This window comes from Hemicordylus capensis, chromosome 5 (assembly GCF_027244095.1).
Source record: "Hemicordylus capensis ecotype Gifberg chromosome 5, rHemCap1.1.pri, whole genome shotgun sequence".
Lineage (NCBI taxonomy): Eukaryota > Metazoa > Chordata > Lepidosauria > Squamata > Cordylidae > Hemicordylus > Hemicordylus capensis.
The window spans coordinates 45,472,968-45,492,829 of NC_069661.1; the positions used below are offsets into that span (position 1 = coordinate 45,472,968).

General features: G+C 44.4%; 1 protein-coding gene across 1 annotated transcript; it reads right to left on the reverse strand.

Annotated features, from left to right (window-relative positions):
* Positions 1-3,429: 3,429 nt before the first annotated feature.
* Positions 3,430-13,947, reverse strand: CCNA2 (cyclin A2). Its single transcript, XM_053251444.1, has 8 exons — positions 13,602-13,947; positions 10,953-11,202; positions 10,181-10,293; positions 9,120-9,343; positions 7,690-7,894; positions 6,000-6,113; positions 4,737-4,870; positions 3,430-4,593 (listed from the first exon to the last, which is right to left on the reverse strand). Exons 1-8 carry the CDS (start codon positions 13,752-13,754, stop codon positions 4,545-4,547), a joined length of 1,242 nt encoding a protein of 413 aa, XP_053107419.1. The 5' UTR covers positions 13,755-13,947; the 3' UTR covers positions 3,430-4,544.
* Between the last annotated feature and the right edge of the window lie 5,915 nt (positions 13,948-19,862).

Consider the following 19,862-nt stretch of genomic DNA (forward strand, 5'->3'; position numbering starts at 1 on the left):
CTCCCCTGCAACTGGTAATCAGAGGCATCCTGCCCTTGAGGCTGGGAGTAGCCTGTAGCCTCCGACTAGCAGCTGATGATAGACCTCTTCTCCATGAAGTTCTCCAAAGCCCTCTTAAAGCCATCCAGGTTGTTGGCTGTCACCACATCATGTGGCAGAGAATTCCACAAGTTGATTATGCATTGTGTGAAAAAGTACTTCAGTTTGGTGGTTCTGTGGTTCTGATTATGGTGTACAAGGTCTGAGACTGTACAGCAGGTCTCAGAGCTCCATGATGTGAAAATCATGAGCCATTGAATTGTTTTTTGGATGCCTACTACTGAGCAAAGAGAAACCTTTTAAAGTGGTGATGCTCTTATATTATTTATTTATTGAATTTATATACTGTCTTGTATAAAGATATCTAGGTAGTATACAGAATTAAACTCACTTAAAATTTGTAAGATAAATACACATTAAAATTTAGCAGGGGGAGAGCAATTGGCCCCATCAAACCTCAGCACAGCATTCTTCTAGTGGCTGTTGCTGGTATCTGCCTTATGTTTCTTTTTAGATTTTGAACCTTTTCTTTGTAAACCGCTTTGGGAACTTTGGTTGAAGAGTGATATATAAATATCCATAGTATACAGTTACAGCTGCCACAACAGTAACTCTCCCTGTAAATAAAAGGCTTTTTGCTTTAATTTGCTCACTTTTTCAAACAAAGGATCCCATATGCACAACTGAGGTCAGAACAAGAAAAGTAAATACTGCCTTAGCATTATAGACAGGAGTGCTTGGGTTTAAACACAAGCCATAACTTTATTTAACATGGTAAGTGTAGCAGGCTACAAGACTAGTGTGGAAAGGAACAAAAATGTGCTAAATGGCATGCCCCAAATGGCCTAGTGCAGCTCCAGACATGGTGGAAGCATAGCAATTTTTGTAGTTGAAGCACTACTTGCTTTGTGTGTCCAACAGCTGAATGGGAGGCAGAAACTCAGTCAGTGGAGTTTCTTACAGGACTGCCTCCATTGAAGTCCTGGCTGTCAAGCAACTTAAGTACAGGCAGATATTCAATGGTGCTGCTTGTACACTCATGTTAGCTAGTTACACCTGTTGAATGCCTGCTTGCCATGCACCTATGAAAGTCCTGTGTTCTCATGCCTTTACAAGGAAATCAACAACCCTTTTCCCTATGAGGTACAAAGCGGATGGTTAAAATCTAATATGACCAAGAACAACCAGTTGTGAGGTAAAAATCAATCAAAATGAAAGGCCATGCTACACTACCACTAAGCATGTGAGTCCTATGGGATAGGGGGAACAGGCAGTTTGCCTCAGAGACATGTTAACTATTCACTAGTGTTGGTTATTCTTTCTAGGGATGTGTAAAAAATTCCGGGCACAGAATGATCTGTGCCCAAAACGAGCAATTTTGGGTGATTTGGGGCCGAACCGAATCACCCCGGATGTCCCCCGATATTTTTTGGGCCCGAGCTGAATCACCCGAATTTCGGGCCTGAAAAATTCAGGTGATTCCGCTCATGGTTGATTTTGGGGGATTTTTTGAAGTTTTAGTGACTTTGGGGCAGTTTGGGGGCATAGCATGGGATCTGGGCAAAAAGAGTGGGGTGGGGTGGTAGTGCCTAATGGGTGCAGGCTACCACCCCAATTTCAGGGGGATTGGGCAGAGGGCTGATTTTTTGGGAATATTTGAAGTTTTGGTGTCTTTGGGGCAGATTGGGGGCAGAAAGTGGATCTGCCCCAAAGGAGTGGGGTGGGCTGGAAGATAGTGCCTAATGGGTGGAGGCTACCACCCATCCCCAATTTCAGAGTGATTGGGCAGAGGGGTGAATTTTGGTGAATTTCTGAGGTTTGTCTTCATAAGGTGAAGTGTGCTAAATTGATTGCTTCCTCATTCGAAGTAATTGAGTGAAAAAGTGAAAGTGGGGTCATGAGAGTTGTTTAATTGAAAAAAATCTCATTTGCTATGATCTGAGGTGTGAATTCTCATTCTATCATAGCAAATGAGATTTTTTCAACAACTCTCATGACCCCACTTTCACTTTTTCACACTCTCAATTACTATGAATATGAGGAAGTAATCAATTTAGCACACTTCACCTTATAAGACAAACCTCAGAAATTCCCCAAAAATCAGCCCTTTGCCCAATTCCCCTGAAATTGGGGTGGTAGACTCCACCCATTGGGCACTACCACCCCACCCCAAAATTTTGCCCCTGGGCCCCTTTTTCCACCCCCGAATCGATTCGGATTCAGATTCAGATTCGAATCACCAAGGGTGATTCAGGTGGCCCATATTCGGGCACAAAACAGAACAGGGGTGATTCGGTTCAGGTCCCGAACTGAATCACTGAATACCCGAATTGCACACCCCTAATTCTTCCCCCCAGATGTTTCTCCTGCCTGAGGTGGGAGTTGAGCCAGATAACTAGTTGGGACAGAGGCCCTTCTCACAGTTGTTTCCACAGCTAAGGACACCAAGCAGCCAGTTTGCTGTTCCCATCACAAAAAGGGAAGAAAAATAAAGTCTCCCCGTACTAACATGCCATCTAAGAGGGCAGTTTTTTGGGGGAAGGGAAGATTTAGTGTTCTAAATCCAGCTGTAATACCAACCTGTTCATCTCCACTCCCAAGCAGTCTTCATTGCCAGCAATGGAAGATTGTAGAATGCTGTTTTACCTCACCACCCATGATGCACAACTACTCCACATCCATATAGTATAGCCTGCTTCTCCCTCTTGTAATTTGTCCCTGAAGACAAATTAGTCCTTTAGCACTTGCTAGAGTTGGTGCTCCAGGCAAAGCAAGCAGATTCTAGCTTACTTGAAGCAAATGATCTATCGAGGAATCACTGAAGACAGCTTTGCCAACACCAACAGGATGGTCTAAGGAGGTTACTCACCTACATACCCAGCATCAGCCTAGGAAGCAGGCAGTTTTTGGTAAAGCTTGCCTGCTTGATGGCCTAAAGGCAATTCTTACCACACAGGTGTGCAAGTGGCTATTAACACCTGCTGGATAGACATCCTTTTCCTAGTATTTTCAAAAAGGTATCACTGGTTTTGTTCCAAGAGGAAAATATTTTGGGTTGTGTTTCACCTACTTTTAACTGTAGTAGCAGCTGTGCTTTCCCTCAAGACAAAGCTGTTATTTTCTCCTGCCAGGGAAGATGTTTCTGTGAAAACTTTTACTGCACAGGTTGTGAACCTGGCCATCTCTATTCTCTTGGCTCATAATACAGCCTTCACCCCAGTGTTGCTTTCATTGCTGTTATCAGCTTAATAACCCCCCTTATGCATGTGTGAGACTTTGTCCAGCGTTTTTAATCCTGCCTTTCCACCACTCGAAGTTTCTTGTAGCCCGATTGTAACGCTCCATTGAAATACTAGCTGATCTGTTTTCGGAAGCAAATCAATGACATCATTCCTTTAAGTTTTTATTGACCAGCTTCAAGATGTTTTACACTTGGGTCTGTCCATGCATTGGTCTATTGTGAGCACATCATAACAAGCAGTGTTTACGTCTGGTTTACAGGAAGTCAATCCTACTTAAATATGGTTATAAAATAGCCACTATTATAAATACAGATGACCACTCAAACTAGGATTTAGTACCTATAGGATACTCACTACCTTAACCCATTTTCAGTACTCTAACTATACCAGAAGTAGACTTGAGCTGACCATGCCAAGCATCTCAACCTTCTGCAGCGAGAATGCAGAATAGTGTTCTGCAGTAACGGAATCAAGGTTGCCCTCATCAGCTCAGTACTACATTACCCCTCATTAACTGTTGACTTTAATACACAGCAGGTGTAACTGCAGGTCAGAAACAAGGTCTGCTCATTATTAGACAGGCTTCGTGCATGACCTCAGCAACTACAAGCCTAAATAATTTTCAGAATACACTAGCTACCTGTGGCCTGTTACAAGATGATTACCTGTTTCCCTCATATTCCAGACACAACACAATGGGTTAAAATAAGAACGATTAATGCAGTATTTTATTGGCTTCTTTAGTGGCATGTACTAAGTGGACTATTCTTGACAGCTGGTCCAGGCTTCTGGTAGCCAGTTGGGAGATCATGGTTGAAAACAGGAAGCATCACAATAGCTTCCTTTTGAGTTTTAGTCACTAGTTGACTTTCCCAAAGGTGGTACAGTAAGCTTAATTATACATGGAGTCTGGGGCACCCTTAGGATTCTTTATGCCATTGACTCGACTGAACTATCTTGATTTGCCCTCTAGAGTCAGAATCCCCATTTACACTGCTCTTATTTATAAATGAACATCAACATTTGAGTCATTTACCTGCATGGTTTAAGCCTGTTTAAACAACTTTAAAAGAGCTCCACCACATACTTAGAACAAGATTGCATGTACAAAAGTTTACATTAAAACCTTATAAAAAATTAGAACACATCATAATTTTCTATGGTAATATACCAGAATGATAGAAGTCTAAAATAAGTTTTTAAACTGTACATTTACTGTTGGTTAATATACACTTGAGATGTCAAGTCTCCGTTTCTTGATTGTTATAAGTTTAGCCTCTCTGGCGGGTCGATGAGCGATACTGCATGGTACCTGAAAGATAGGTTACATGAGCTCTTAGATACTGTGCTGGAGATGAAGTGTATACCATCTATGAACTGGCTTCTAGACAGTACACATTCTAGTTTACTGCCAGTTTATATGGAACCAGATAACTATTTTTGGCAAGCACTTACTTTAAGGCCTTGTATTTTTCCCGTATAGACTGTTGTGTATGCTGTGCTGCTCTGTAGTAGGTCTTGTGGAGGTCCATGAGACAAGGTGTAAGATTTTCAATTGTGTATCCTGTCACTTTTGCAAGAGAGTCAGTCTGCCAGAGAAATAGTGTTGGGGGTTACACAAGTTTGGTAGCATAATTCAAGTACAAGAGCTACTCTTCTGCCTGGAAAATGCTTCTACTTGGTATTTGTTTTATCCTAGGACAGCAGACTTCAGTACTAGCTTACAGCAACCCCAACTCTCCCCCTTTATAAAGCTGTAGACAAATCTTACAAAGCTTGGGTCACGAGAAGGTTCTCTCCTCGAGGTTTCACCACTATGGTCACTGCCAGCAATTTTGATTTCTAGTTTCAGAGGAAGAGGAGAGCAAAGCCTGCTTTGTGTTCAGCCCAAACTTAAGGCCCCCATAATTTGGTGGAACATGCCATGCTCTTCAAGTAGGTTTTCCATTTCATGTTTCACTTCCCTTAAGCAAGCAATTTGTGGCATGTGCTCAGGGTCAAATCTCCAGGGTTTTTAAAATGAAGGCTAGGTTCTAGGCACTCAGTATGAAGCAGTGGCTCACCTCCAGCCTCAAAGGCAAACCTCCAGTGGCCCACCTCCACCTGCAGCGGAGGGCCACCTCCAGCCTCAAAGGCAGGATGCCTCTGAGTACCAGTTGCAGGGGAGTAACAGCAAGAAAGAGGGCATGTCCTCAACTCCTGCCTGTAGGCTTCAAGTGGCATCTGGTGGGCCACTGTGTGAAACAGGATGCTGGACTATATGGGCCTTGGGCCCGATCCAGCAGGGCTGTTATATTCTAACTTAGCAGCTGGCATACTGTGTAACATTATGCATGCAGGGGAACACTGGCAGTTGCATAAGCATAAGATTGTGCAAGCTGAGTTGCACCAGTGAGGCAGTTATATGGCTCCAGCTGTCATGCAACTCTATACCATTTTTTGTGCTTGCACACAGTGCTCTTGTGCAATGGTTAGAGTCTACCATGTACATAACATCGGGCAGTATGTCTACCAGAATGCCTATGCACTTCTTACAACATGAAAAATGCCTCTGATTGGGCTATAAAGACCAATAATGCCCTGCAGAATGAGACCTGTGAGGTCAGAGTCCTTAACAAAAGAATTGCCCATTGTTTATGTGCACATGTGTTTCAAGGAACAGCTTGTCTTTGTGTCATATATTAACATGTATTTGAGATCCACATGTTATATACATACCCATGTTTTCCCAGAAATTGTGTAGCTTGCTATATGAAATGCTGCTGCAGCGATTACCGATGGCAAGTATTTCAGGTATGGGTCAGCGTCAATTAGACTCAGTTCTCCCAAGTACTGCAGAAAAACACATTTGTGTCACTTCTAGACTAGACAAAGCTAACTCTTAAGGCTATTCAAGGTTTAAGAGTTAGCCAGGCAACACTAGGTAGATCTTAAAGAGCATACCCACAATACCAATTAAGCATGCAACAGGAGTAGACTTTTAACAGGGCTGCACAACTTCAGCCCTCCAGCTGTTGGGACTACAACTCCCATCACCACCAGCCAGTGGCCAGTAGTCTGTGATGGGAGCTGTCATCCCACTGCTAGAGGGCTGAAGTTGTACAGCCTTGCCAAATGTAATTGAAGAAGGATTGGCCCTTCTCTGAATGTATTCATTTATCAGATTTGTACACCACCCCAAACCTTTGTCTCTGGGTAGGTAACACCACAAAAGGATACACAAGAACTTAACAATTTAGATAATGTAAAATCAAACAGATTAAAACTTAAAAATAAAAAGCTGGAAAAGCTTGGGTGAAGAGGTGGGTTTTCAAATGCTTTTTTAAAATTGTAACGAGATGGGGAGGATTGCATTTCAGTAGAGAGCGCATTCCACAGTCTCGGGGCAGCAACCAAGAAGACCCCACCCTATGTGGCCACCAGCCAAGCTGGCTGCAACTGGAGATGGACCTCTCCAGATGACCTCAATGGGCAGTGGGGCTCATAATGAAGAAGCTGTTCTCTTAAATTGCCTTTCATAGTGTGAGCACCCCACCCACCCTGCAGAAACAGAGGGGAGATGTATCCCTCCAATAAGTGTCTGGGACACTTGTGTAAACTTATGTGACAGCAGTCTAAAGGCTCTCCCCACTATAAGAAAACTTCCTTAGGCATATGCAGTAGTTTGAAAGCTTAATTCCTCAATGAAGCTTTTCCTCCAGAGAAGCTTTTTGGATGCTATAGGCTGCCACTTGAAAGGGATTACAGGTTGAGTATCCTTAATCCTGACATCTGAAATTTGGAATGCTCCAAAATCTGGAAACTACCACAGCGTGCGCCCACAGCACCAACTTGTTGCAGCTGAGCACCTCGTAACAAAACAAAAAACAAAACGCCTCAGCTCACTCACTTGGGCGCTAGAGACAAAGGCGAGCGGGGGAGAACAAGCTGAGCAGCCACCGCCAAAGTGTAAATTGAGGACGGGAAGGGAAAGGAGTGGAGGGGGATGATAGGGGAAAGCCCCCCCCCCTCTACTCCCTGCTCAGTTTGGTGCTCTGTTTTGTAAAGGTACAGTGTATTGTCGAAAATGTCAGAAAGGCCTGCAGATACCCCTATGGGTAACAGTGATAAGAGGAAGCATTTATGTTTATCTATAGCACAGAAGGTAGAGCTGTATAGACTTGGATCCCATGCCCAAGATCTCATCACAGTATGCAAATATTCCAAAATCCAGAACACTTCTGGTTGCAAACAGTTCAGATAAGGGATACTCAACCTGTATCTACTTCTATCCTTACTTCAAGCAGCATTAAACCATGACAGCCATTCCAATTTCAAAGTCAGAAAGACAAACAGCCTAACATTACAATAACTAAGGGAACCCCTGAAAACTTTGCTTAGGTTTGGTATTCCCAGAAGCAACACTTACCATAGCTAGATGCTGCACTTGAACACTAGCTGGTTGATGCAGGAAGTACTGAGAAAGGAACTGGTTTATAGTTGGAGCTGCCAGATCAAATGACAGGACTTTCAGAACTAAGTGCTCCATCCTGAGGACTTGTTTCTTTGTGTAAGTGTCATCTGTGATGTAAACAAATTCTGCTACTTCTGGAGGGTAGATTTCTTCAAACTTTCTACAGTAGGAAGGAAATTAGTGTGTATAGCCTATTGTAATCAATAAGACCTGCCTCATCAATATGGGATTGTGACCTTTTAGTAGAGTACTGTGCCCAGCAAAATAGCTTATCCTAGTTTGCAGTGGGGAGACTGCTCTCCATGCTAACTCCAGGTGCCAAGACATTGAATATCCCCAACCCTGCAACTCTGAAATACCTTTAAGGCTGTCTGCATGATTTCCTCTCTCTGTCTTCTGGGGGTGCCTGAACTCATTTTCATGGGGAAAACCATAGCTCAGTGGAAGAGCATCTGCTTTGAATGTAGAAGGTCCAGGTTCAGTTGTGAATGTCTCTAGGTAAGGCTGGGAAATGCCCATTGGAAACCCTGGAGAGCTGCTGGCAGTCAGCGTAGACCAGGGCTGCAGAACATTGACCCTCTAGCTCAAGGGTGGGGAACGTTGGCCCTCCAGCTGTTGAACTACAACCCCCATCATCCCAGGCTGGGGATGGTGGGAGTTGTAGTTCAAAAACAGCTGGAGGGCCAAGGTTCCCCACCCCTGCTCTAGCTGTTTGCCTATAACTCCCATCATCCCCTGTCATGGTGGCTAACATTAAGGGATGATGGGGGTTGTAGTCCAACAGCTAGAGGGTCAACATTCTGCAGCCCTGGTGCAGAATATGCTGAGCCAGATGAACCACCAATGGTCCAACTCTGTATAAGGCAGCTTCCTACATTGCCTTTCAGTAGGAAGGCAATTTAGACTCTCCCATTACCAATTTGTCATGTTGTAATGTGTTGCCGTGCTCTGCCTTGAGGCAGTTTTATAATTACGAATACAAGATATTCTCTGCACTTCCAATACTAGCTTGGGGAAATCTTGTTTGACAAGGACACATCTGCTAGTATGTACCAGAGGACCACTAAGCACCAGGAAGAATCCCCCTAGAATAAGCCCACTTGCTTATATTTGTAATATTGAATGATCGGAGTGGACACTATACCTTAAGACCTGAATGATCTTCCCTGATTTATGGAAGCCCCAAGTTTGAAAGAGAACATAATGTTCTGGACCAGAAGTTCCCAACTTGTGGTCTTCTAGATGTTGCTGATCTACAACTTCCATCATTCCCAGTCAGTTTATGGCTGGGGATGATGAGAGTTGTAGTCCAGCAACATCTGGAGGACCACAGGTTGGGAACCTCTGTTCTAGAATAAAGCACAGTGGATGTTAAATTTACTTACGATGCCAACAGCATGGCAGCTGTTCCTACAAGCTGAAGCTTCCCTCTTAGCACAGACATTGAAGAGAGAAACCTATCGATGTAGTTCACAGCCAAGTGCAGAGTTTCGTTTTGCAGTTTGTATTCTTCACCAACTTCCACTAGCCAATCCACAAGAATAGCCCGCATATTGTTTGTAATATCCAGTTGCCTCTTCATGTAACCCACTTTGGGCTTGCATTTTACCTGCAAGAAAAGGCACTTGAGAGTTACATCTTACATTTTAAGAAGCTGCTATTATTCATCAGGTTTGCACCCCATTCATGTTTTCTGTACTGAAAAACAGCCAATCTGCACCATTACTCAGCAACAAAAAAGTCTTCACTTTTCTGTTCCCATTTAGAATCCCCTAGTTTTTGTATAAAGACATTTAAAGAGATACCAACCCTTCAAACAAGTTCACTTGTCATATGATGGGCTGTAAGAATTCAGAGCCTCTAATGCAGAGAGTTACAGCATTAACTATCAAAGAACTACTTGCTATTAAATGCAAGTGCCCAGGGCACTGGCTATAATACTAAGAAACTCAGATTTGCAAGAGATTATCTGGAGCAAACTTAGGCCTAGCCATCTAATGGTCAAAAGTACCAAATGTGCTCTTAACTCAAGTTATCTAGTTCTAGCCCAAATGAAATCAAAGTTCATTTCCCAACAGTTTGTGCATTACAATGTTCAAATGGGATCAAACAGGACAAGCCACTAACTAGTATTATACATTTGAGTGCCCCCATCCCTTTTACTAACTGCACAAAGATGGTTGAACCTACAGAGTAGCTAGAGGTCACACACCCTTCTCATGCCATGTCTTAGCATCTGTACTATCCTTCTACATACCTAAGCAACCAGCTGGGCTTCTCAGGTGAGGGTGTGGGAGGCAGGCATCATGATGAAAAATGATGTCCTGACACCCCCACCCCAATTCGTTACAACTGCAAGGCAATTCTATATACACACAAGGTTAAGGAGGACCCAAGCTCAGTTAGGTAGTTGTCTCTCCAACCCCAACACATGCAGCTCTCTTACCTCCATTTCCCTAAGGTACTTATAGATGTCTTCAATGTAGTCTGGTACATGGTTGACGTTAATTCTGTTTTCTACTTCTTGGACTATCGACATATCCATGATAGTTGGGGACCCTAAAATTCAGAAGATAAAACTGTTTTGACTTGGAGGCAGCCAGTTGCAAATTTAATTCAATTCTACAGTTGCCCTTGGTTATGTACCATAATCTCACAGTATAGATTTCAGTGCCATTTCAGACAAAATGTGTTTGGATACTACTGGAGATTCAGTGGGAATTTTTTTTTGTAGGAAACCAATACCTGAAGAGCAAGGAAAAAATCTGTGCTTAACTACCACTAGAGTGGCCTTCCCCTTGTAGTTGCCTATGAGTTAAGAATCTTTCCAAGACAAACTAGTTTAGTACTACAAGGTCTGCTCCAAAATAGAACACTGTTGTGGCCCAACACAGCTCTATGTCTCAAAAGGCAGCTGCTCTTTTAAAGGGAGCTGTGTGTAATTGAAGTAATAGGTCCTACAAAGTTCTTTAGATATAGTTGGATATTACAAATTCAGTTTCGGCTTTTAGGCTGTGAACCCACCTTTTGTTACAGCTGAAATTGACTAGATCTGAACAAGTTTTGTTAGCCTGCCATGCTAACAAATCAGTGCAAGAAAAATGAAGGACCCTCAACAACAACATGCAAATTCATGTTTGCCAGCCTATAGAGGCAGTGCCCAAGACATAACATGTTGCAACTGTGCAAACATTTTTATAAGCCAGGATGTTACTCACCAGAACTAAGATCCATTGGATTGTCTATAGGGGTCAGAGGTTTTCTGGTACCCATTGAAGAAACTGCTGCCTTCAAGCCTAATGTCTCTTCGCTAGATGAGCTCTTTTTGGATACATGCTTCTTCTGTCTTGTGTCACCAGGCTCATCCATGTGGATGGTGAAGGCAGGTGGCTTATTCTCCATTTTGCCCACAGGGAAACTGATGTAGTTTTCATCATTTGTACTCCATGGTACTTGGCTAAGGGGAACCTATAACAAGAGATAACCATTAGTACATGCACACATACACACTCCTTCCAACAGGAAGCTCAACTGGTCAAATATCTGCTGATCTGGAAGTGCAATAGGGCCACCACCCCATCCTAAAGAGACAAGTTTCTACATCCTCAGGGACCTTCCTATGTATGCAGGTTTGTAAATTAGACAATATGCATTATCTAGTTTATTCCAAGTTTCCCCTACTATCTCTTCTCATTTTCTCAGACAGAATTTTGCAAGTTTTCCTGCCTCTCTAAACAGACTGGGTTACAATTTCGCAGTGTTATTTGATCTATTATCTAGTATACACACCAAGTTATTTACAAACTATACAAAAATGTTTTTCAAATAAGTAGTTGAATTACAAAACATTAGCAGGGCTGCTCAACTTTGGCCCTCCTGCAGATCTTGGCCTACAACTCCCATAATCCCTGGCTATTGGCCACTGTGGCTGAGGATTATTATTATTTCGATTTCTATACCACCCTTCCAAAAATGGCTCAGAGCAGTTTACACAGAGAAATAATAAATAAATAAAATGGATCCCTGTCCCCAAAGAGCTCACAATCCAAAAAGAAACATGACAGACACCAGCAACAGTCATTGGAGGTACTGTGCTGGGGGTGGATAGGGCCAGTTACTCTCCCCCTGCTAAATAAAGAGAATCACCACATTAAAAGGTGCCTCTTTGCCAAGATTATGGGAGATGTAGTCCAAGAACAGCTAGGTGGGGCCTATGTTGAGCAGGCTAGGATTAATGGGAGTCAATGCACATGTTTAATGCAATTTAAATGTTATAGTATGAACAAATTCAAAGTTCACTTGGAAGTTATATTGGAATAATGAAAATATCTTAACACAACAACTCTGCCAAGTTATTCCATTACACAGAATTGTTTAAATCTGTCAAAGTGCCTGAATCTTTTTAACATACCCAAATGTATGTTATTCATTTCCCACTGGTTTACTGATCCGATTTCACTAGTGATGTGGGGCAGAAAATTCAGAGGAAAGTGTTTCATTTTCAAATGTTTTCCAGCTCATATTACTGAAGTTAGAAGAGAGTTTAAATCCTGTGAAGTGGCCTTTTGTGTTTCCAGGACCTATAGAATTTGGAGAGCCCTTGAGCCAGTTGATTTAATACAAAAATGGAGGGTGAAGAGGGGATGGAACTGGCTCCCTCAAAGCCCAAGCAATGTTTAGTAAGTAGGAGGGAGCAGGGAGGATAGTGAGCTTCACAAGGTTAGAGTACTCCCCTTCCTGCACTGTGCAGAGATGTTTCAGGAAGAGGCCACCCTTTGCCACACTTCAGAATTACCACTACTACTGTAGTAGGAGATATAATATACTCAAGTATAAGGTTAGCCACTCCTAAAGCAGATACAAGCCTGCTCAACTTAAGCCCCCCAGCTGTTTTTGGACTACAACTCCCATAATGCCCAGGCACAGGAGCCAACAACCTGAGATTATGGAATTGTAAGCCAACATCTGCAGGAGGGCCCTCTGTGCCCTTCAGCACAGAGGAAAGAGGCTTCAAGGGGACGTGGTGGAGAACCTCGATCGTGAAACTCCCCTCCCCCTGCTAGGCGTGATCACCAGGCGCCTGGAAGAGGGAAGTTCCTTTTAGGGGCCGGGAGCACAGCGCACTACAAGATCTTCCTGGAAGACCACCAATCATCCCCCGCGTAGCATTTACTGTTTTTTTACTATTGCTTATATGCCACCTCCAAAACGGTTTACAGAGCAAGCAGAATTACACTTTTCCTGGTCCCCCGTCTGCAAAGGGCTCAATTCTATAAGTCCTTGCAGCCATTCCGGAGCGGGGGGTGGGGACGCGCGCCACCCAATGCTCTTGCGCGTGGACTGCGATGAGGCTAGTAACGAGAGCAGCATCACCACCGCCGCTTGGCGTCAGGCAGAGAAGCCCCATTAGCAGCAGCAGGGAGTGCAGAGGCGCGTTGCAAGTTGGCGCTCTCCCCGGACCGACAGTGGGCGCCAAGCCGCCTTTGACCCGCCAGGCTCCGGGTAGGGCTGGCATCTGCTGGCACAGCAAAGCCCTGGCCGGCGCCGGGAGCCTCTTTGGCGGATTCGGTCTCCGGTCAGCCCCGTCTGGGCTTTGCCGGTCTCATGAGCACCAAGCCACCCCCCCACACACACACACACAAGAGCTCAGGCACCCTCATCGCGTTCCCCACGGGGAGCGCCTTCCTTGAGGCACCCACCAGCAGGCTTCCTTGCAGGGACGGGCTAGGGGAGGCGGCGGCAAGGGAACGAGAGAGCCCGAGGGGCTCTAAGATGGCGGATCTGGGGGGGAATTCGGGCCCCACTCGACCCTCGGGGAAGGCGACCCCCATCCCTCCCGCCCCAAAGGTCTCCTAGTCTCTCTTTACCTGCGGCTGGGCGGGCCGGTGCTGATTAACCCGCAGCAGCCCCAGCGCTGCCCGGGCTCCCGGCGCGGCTGCAGGATGGGGCGCCTCCTTCGCCCCCGGGGGCACATTCTCCTGGTTCTCCCGATCCGAGGCGGTAGAGGAGCCCAGCAGCATGGTCGCGGGCGGCGCTCGACTGCGGGACCGGGACAAGCAAGCCGGGCAGCGCGGCAAGGCAGAGCCCTCCCTCGGCAGCTGTTCGTGCTGGGCCCGCTTCGCTCTCGCTGTTCAAGTAGCCCGCGACGATTGAATCCGCCAATCGGAGCGCGGGCCTTCTGGCGTCACCGCGGCCACGGCCACCCACGAGGGCCGAAAAGCTCCGAGGAGGTACGAAACGCGAAGGGCGGTGCTCGGAGGAAACAGGAACTACATGGCGATTTAAAAAAAAAAGGAGGAGGGCCGCGAGGGCGTAGGTCACGTGGGCAGAAAGCAGGGCGGTGTGAGATCTCTGACTCCCGCTACTGATTCAATCAGGGTAAAAGGAAGCCATTGTTTACCTTCGCTCCAGGGCAAATAAGGACAGGCGATAATCTCGAGGAAGAGTTCTCTGGCCATGGCTCGGTCCTTAATTGTAGGAAATTCAGGTTTGCAAAGGCTTGCGTGTCTCCTGGACTTCCTCTCTTTTAACCTAATTTTTAAATTCCTGGCAAATTAATGCCTTCTGGCTGAGGACTGGGAGAGCTGCCGGCTGCCAGTCCGGACCGTAGACCATCGTGTGATTTGGATAAGGCAAGCATCTTCTTTAATATTCTGTATGACTGGGAAATATACAGGTGAAACTCGGAAAATTAGAATATCGTGCAAAAGTCCATTAATTTCAGTAATGCAAATTAAAAGGTGAAACTGATATATGAGACAGACGCATTACATGTAAAGCGAGATAAGTCAAGCCTTAATTTGTTATAATTGTGATGATCATGGCGTACAGCTCATGAAAACCCCAAATCCACAATCCCAGAAAATTAGAATATTACATGGAACCAAGAAGACAAGGATTGTAGAATAGAACAGTATCGGACCTCTAAAAAGTATACAGTGTACTGTGCTCGATTGGCCAGCAAACTCGCCTGACCTGACCCCATGGAGAATCTATGGGGCATTGCCAAGAGAAGGATGAGAGACATGAGACCAAACAATGCAGAATTGCTGAAGGCCGCTAATGAAGCATCCTGGTCTTCCATAATACCTCATCAGTGCCACAGGCTGATAGCATCCATGCCACGCCGCATTGAGGCAGTAATTGCTGCAAAAGGGGCCCAAACCAAGTACTGAATACATATGCATGCTTATACTTTTCAGAGGTCCGATATTGTTCTTTTCTTCAATCCTTGTCTTCTTGGTTCCATGTAATATTCTAATTTTCTGAGATTGTGGATTTGGGGTTTTCATGAGCTGTACGCCATGATCATCACAATTATAACAAATTAAGGCTTGACTTATCTCGCTTTGCATGTAATGCGTCTGTCTCATATATCAGTTTCACCTTTTAATTTGCATTACTGAAATTAATGGACTTTTGCACGATATTCTAATTTTCCGAGTTTCACCTGTACTTAGCCCTTCCAAACGTTTTCATCTGGTCTGAAGTCACTCAGACGAAAATGATAATTATGTGATCATTTTAAATGGCTGGTAGTTGGTTTCCACTCCCCCAGCCCACCAACAAGCTTTCATATATGTACACTCTAATTAGGCACAAGTAGTTCTAAGCAAAACTAATAGAACCTGGTTTCCACCTCTTTTAAGACAAAGACTGTTACCTAGGTCCCCCTCCCTCGTGAGCTGTGAATTGGTATCTGGTTGTTGCACATAGTTTACAAAGGGAGACACAGTAGTGCCTGTATTAAAGGGGTACAGAAATGCCCTTTCGTTAAGGCACGTAGCAAGGGTGCGGGGTGGGAGGTTCCACAATTATAAGCCTCAAAATTCTATTGCTTTTATCCCCTGCTGGGACAGTGTCCTCATCCACCCCCAGCACAGTACCTCCAGTGACTGTTGCTGGTGTCTATCTTATGTTTCTTTTTAGATTGTGAGCCCTTTGGGGACAGGGATCCATCTTATTTATTTATTATTTCTCTGTGTAAACTGCCCTGAGCCATTTTTGGAAGGGCAGTATAGAAATCAAATTATTATTATTAATAATAATAATAATAATAATAATAATAATAATAATAATAATAATCCTCTTCTGGTTCTTTGTGTGCCCACTGAAGCTTTAAAAACAACCTGAAGGGAGCAGGGACTACAGAAGACACTAGCAGCTTCCCTCAGGGATTCTCAGCGTTGGGTCCCCAGATGTTACTGGACTTTGACTCCCATAATCCCCAGGCCCAGTGGCCTTTGGCTGGGGATTATGGGAGTTGAAGTCCAATAACATCTGGGGACCCAACGTTGAGAATCCCTTTTCTATAGTATATGGGACCACCTTCTAAGTATTTCGCATCTTATAGATTTTTAGATTGTGAGCCCTTTGGGGACAGGGATCTATCTTATTTATTTATTGTTTCTTTTTGTAAACCACCCTGAGCCATTTTTGGAAGGGCGATATAGAAATCGAATAAATAAAATAATAATAACAACAACAACAACAACAATAAAAACTTGGCGCAGAGGGGAAATGACTTGACAAGCAAGCCAGAGGTTGCCGGTTCAAATCCCCGCTGGTATGTTTCCCAGACTATATCAGGCAGCAGCAATATAGGAAGATGCTGAAAGGCATCATTTCATACTGTGCAGGAGATGGCAATGGCGAACCGTTCCTGTATTCTACCAAAGACAACCACAGGGCTCTGTGGTTGACGGCACACTTTACCTTTAAGTCTATTGTCCTCGACAGAAGAGAGGCAAACCATGATAGGTTATCAGATGATCCTCAGTTTCTTCCTGAGCTCGGGACAAGCTCAAGATGGTGCTGCCATCCAGTGTTCCCGCTAACAGGGCTTCCCAGATGCTGTTGACTACAACTCCCAGCATCCCCTGCTACAAAAGCCTTTGCTTGGGGATTATGGGAGTTGTTGTCATCAACAACTGGGAATCTCTGTTAGAGGGAACACTGCTGCCATTTAGCCTTTACTGGAATGCACCATAAAATCTCCTTTGTAAGGATAAGAATGATAACGGATTCTAGAACAGGACCTCCTCCCAATTGTTGAACCCATCCGGCGAGCAAATGATGGAAACAACAAACAGTCATAGTCAACTCACAGCAGAATTCCTCTAGCAACACAAATGCTTCATATGGCAGTACAGGACCAGGACAACGTGGGACATCTTTGCTGGTGCCAAGTGTTCCATCCTCCACATCTTGATTTGGGCCTCAAAGACCCAGGAACAGTGTGGGTGCATGGAGGGAAGTTTGAAGTGAGCACAATTTGTGACATTGCACAGTATCATTACTGATCAGTGGCAAATTTGTTAAGGCACTAGCCTTAGGTTCCAGTTTCTTGGGTTTGTGGAGCTTGAGCCAAAATGAGATCACTTTAACTATGGTTTTAAACTGGCAGACTTTTTTATTACCTATAATTACATTATTTTGGCTTGTTCTAACATTCTACAATTATAATCCAATTTTTATTCCTTATAAAAGCCAAGCCATCTGACCAGTGTTCTTGACATTTTTCATATCAACCAGATGACTAGCACCAGAACCTCACCAAATTTGGTGCAGATTTGTTGTAAAATGGCCCAGATAGCGCAGTTTATATTTCACCCGCTAAGGGGAATTCTTTCCAAGTGCTAGAAACACTTTTTAAAGCTATCAATTAACGTAGCTGGAATTTCCCCCCATTTCTTTAAATGTTTTCCAAATATTAAAGTATCTCTTCAAGCCCAAATGTTTGGTCCAGTCCTGCCCACCCCCAGGGTATTTTTTGCATACTTTGAGTGACTGACAAAATAATATGGCAGACTGACAAAACAAAAAACATTGGGGGTCCTCTAAGATCCCTTCCCATGTGCTGCAAATTTGGTTTGTAAGTGACTGTAAATTTTAAAGTTATTAAGGGGACATGGACACATGTGGACATGCTGTTCTCATATGCCTTCCTCCCTTTGGAAAGTAAGAGAAAAATATTCTTACCAGGGAAGTTAAGTAAGCATTCAGCACAATATGTATTATTTGCTTTCATATCCCTTTCTCCAGCTCATTGTGGTGTATATGGAATACTGTAATCCCCTTTTGTCCTCACACCATCCTTATATATAATAGGTCAGACTGAGAAAGAGTGGCTATTCCAAGGTTGCTCTGTGAGTTGGTTTCATGGCCGAGTGGGGACTTGAACCTAGTCCAGCACTCCAACTATTACAGTGCTTAATTGTTGCATATTTAATTATGCAGTGCTCAATTGTTACTGCACATACCTCTTGGTCTTCCCAAAGTGCTATGAACTACAAGTCCTCTCTTTGAGTTGGCAATCATAGCAGGAAGCTCAGCTTAACAACATGGAATTTTTTTCTCAGTAGCCTGGTTGTTTTCCTAGCTGAAATCATTATTGATCTCGGAATTCATAAAATACAGTAATGCAGCCTGCTTTCACCATGAATATTTTGAAGTCATAATCTGTTAACAGGGTCCTCATTATGAATTCCACAAGGACTGAAATATCAGCAACATTAGTTCTGCCTCTGCCTACCAACTCATTCCCACAGAAGCTGAAACTCAGGCCATCTTGCCCCGGGGGAAATAGAAAAGAGGCTTTGACACAGCCTTTCCTTTAGGTACCTTAACACCACCATACCATTTCCCTTTATTTCATTTGTACTAACGCTAAGTGGTGCAGTGGGGAAATGCTTAACAAGCAGAAGGTTGTCAGTTCGAATCCCCGCTGATACTATATCGGGCGGCAGCAATATAGGAAGATGCTGAAAGGCATCATCTCATACTGCATGGGAGGAGGCAATGGCAAACTCCTCCTGTATTCTACCAAAAGAAAACCACAGGGCTCTATGGGCACCAGGAGTCAAAATCAACTTGATGGCACAGTTTACCTTTAAATGAACAGCAGAGGTACATAATAAGAGGTGGCTTCTGCCAAAGCCCCTCTTACTGCTCACTGCAGCAGTTTAAAAAGCCCTTTGCCAGTGTTTCAGCTTGGGTAATCGTGTCTGAGCTGCGTAGGAGTGGGGGCCTCCAAAGTGTTCTCCCCACCAGTGTACTAGGAGAAAGTGCTTCTGCTCACACACAAGGAGTGACAACATTTTCTATCAGTGACCACTCATGGGGTTCAGTTCTGGAGGGCACCTAGCCTTGAAGCAGCTTTTCAGGGGGCACACGAATGCTCCTGCTGGAAGTAGCGGCTGAAAAGATCCCCTGTGTGCAAATGAGATATGGCATGTCGTGTTCACAGTTCTAGTCATTATGAAAGATAACTTGGAATCAGGAGCTGTGCAGTCTTGTATCTAGTTCCTTCCTTGCTCCTAGAATTGTGCTTGATTTGTACCAGTGGCTGCTGGGTTCCAGGATGAGAGAAGTTGCTGCATGGCCTTGGATATAGGAACATAGGAAGCTGCCATATACGGAGTCAGACCATTGGTCTATCTAGCTCAGTATTGTCTTCACAGACTGGCAGCAGGTTCTCCAAGATTGCAGGCAGGAATCTCTCTCAGCCCTATCCTGGAGAATCCATGGAGGGAACTTGAAACCTTCTGCTCTTCCCAGAGCAGCTCCACCCTCTGAGGGGAAGATCTTACAGTGCTCACACTTCTAGTCTCCCTTTCATATGCAACCAGGGCAGACCCTGCTTAGGGGACAAGTCATGCTTGCTACCACAAGGCCAGCTCTCCTCTCCTATGTCAGGCTACCATTTTGACTTTACAATATTGGTAGGAAAATAAAATGTCTCACACCTCTGTATGCTTCCCTGAGCTCTTTGAAGGAAAATGGGACACCATCACCCCTGCCGTTGCCTACAGATGTACCACATTATGTGCAACTCACAGAGTATGAATGCACACTCACCCTTCTCAATACAAACATGCCTCAAAGTGTTGCAGCCTTTCATAGAAGCCTGAAAGCAGGTCATCCATGAGCTCCCCAAAAGTGGATGTTCCCTGCCCATTCAGGGAACACCTCTAAGTGGCAATCCCTCCCTCCACCATATTCTCTCTCCCCCACCCAGTACATAGAAGAACTCCTCAACACCATCTCCTCTGTGTAATCCATTTCTAATTCCATAACTTGCAGGCACCATTTTCAAAGTACATTCCCTGCATCTTTGCCACCTTGGA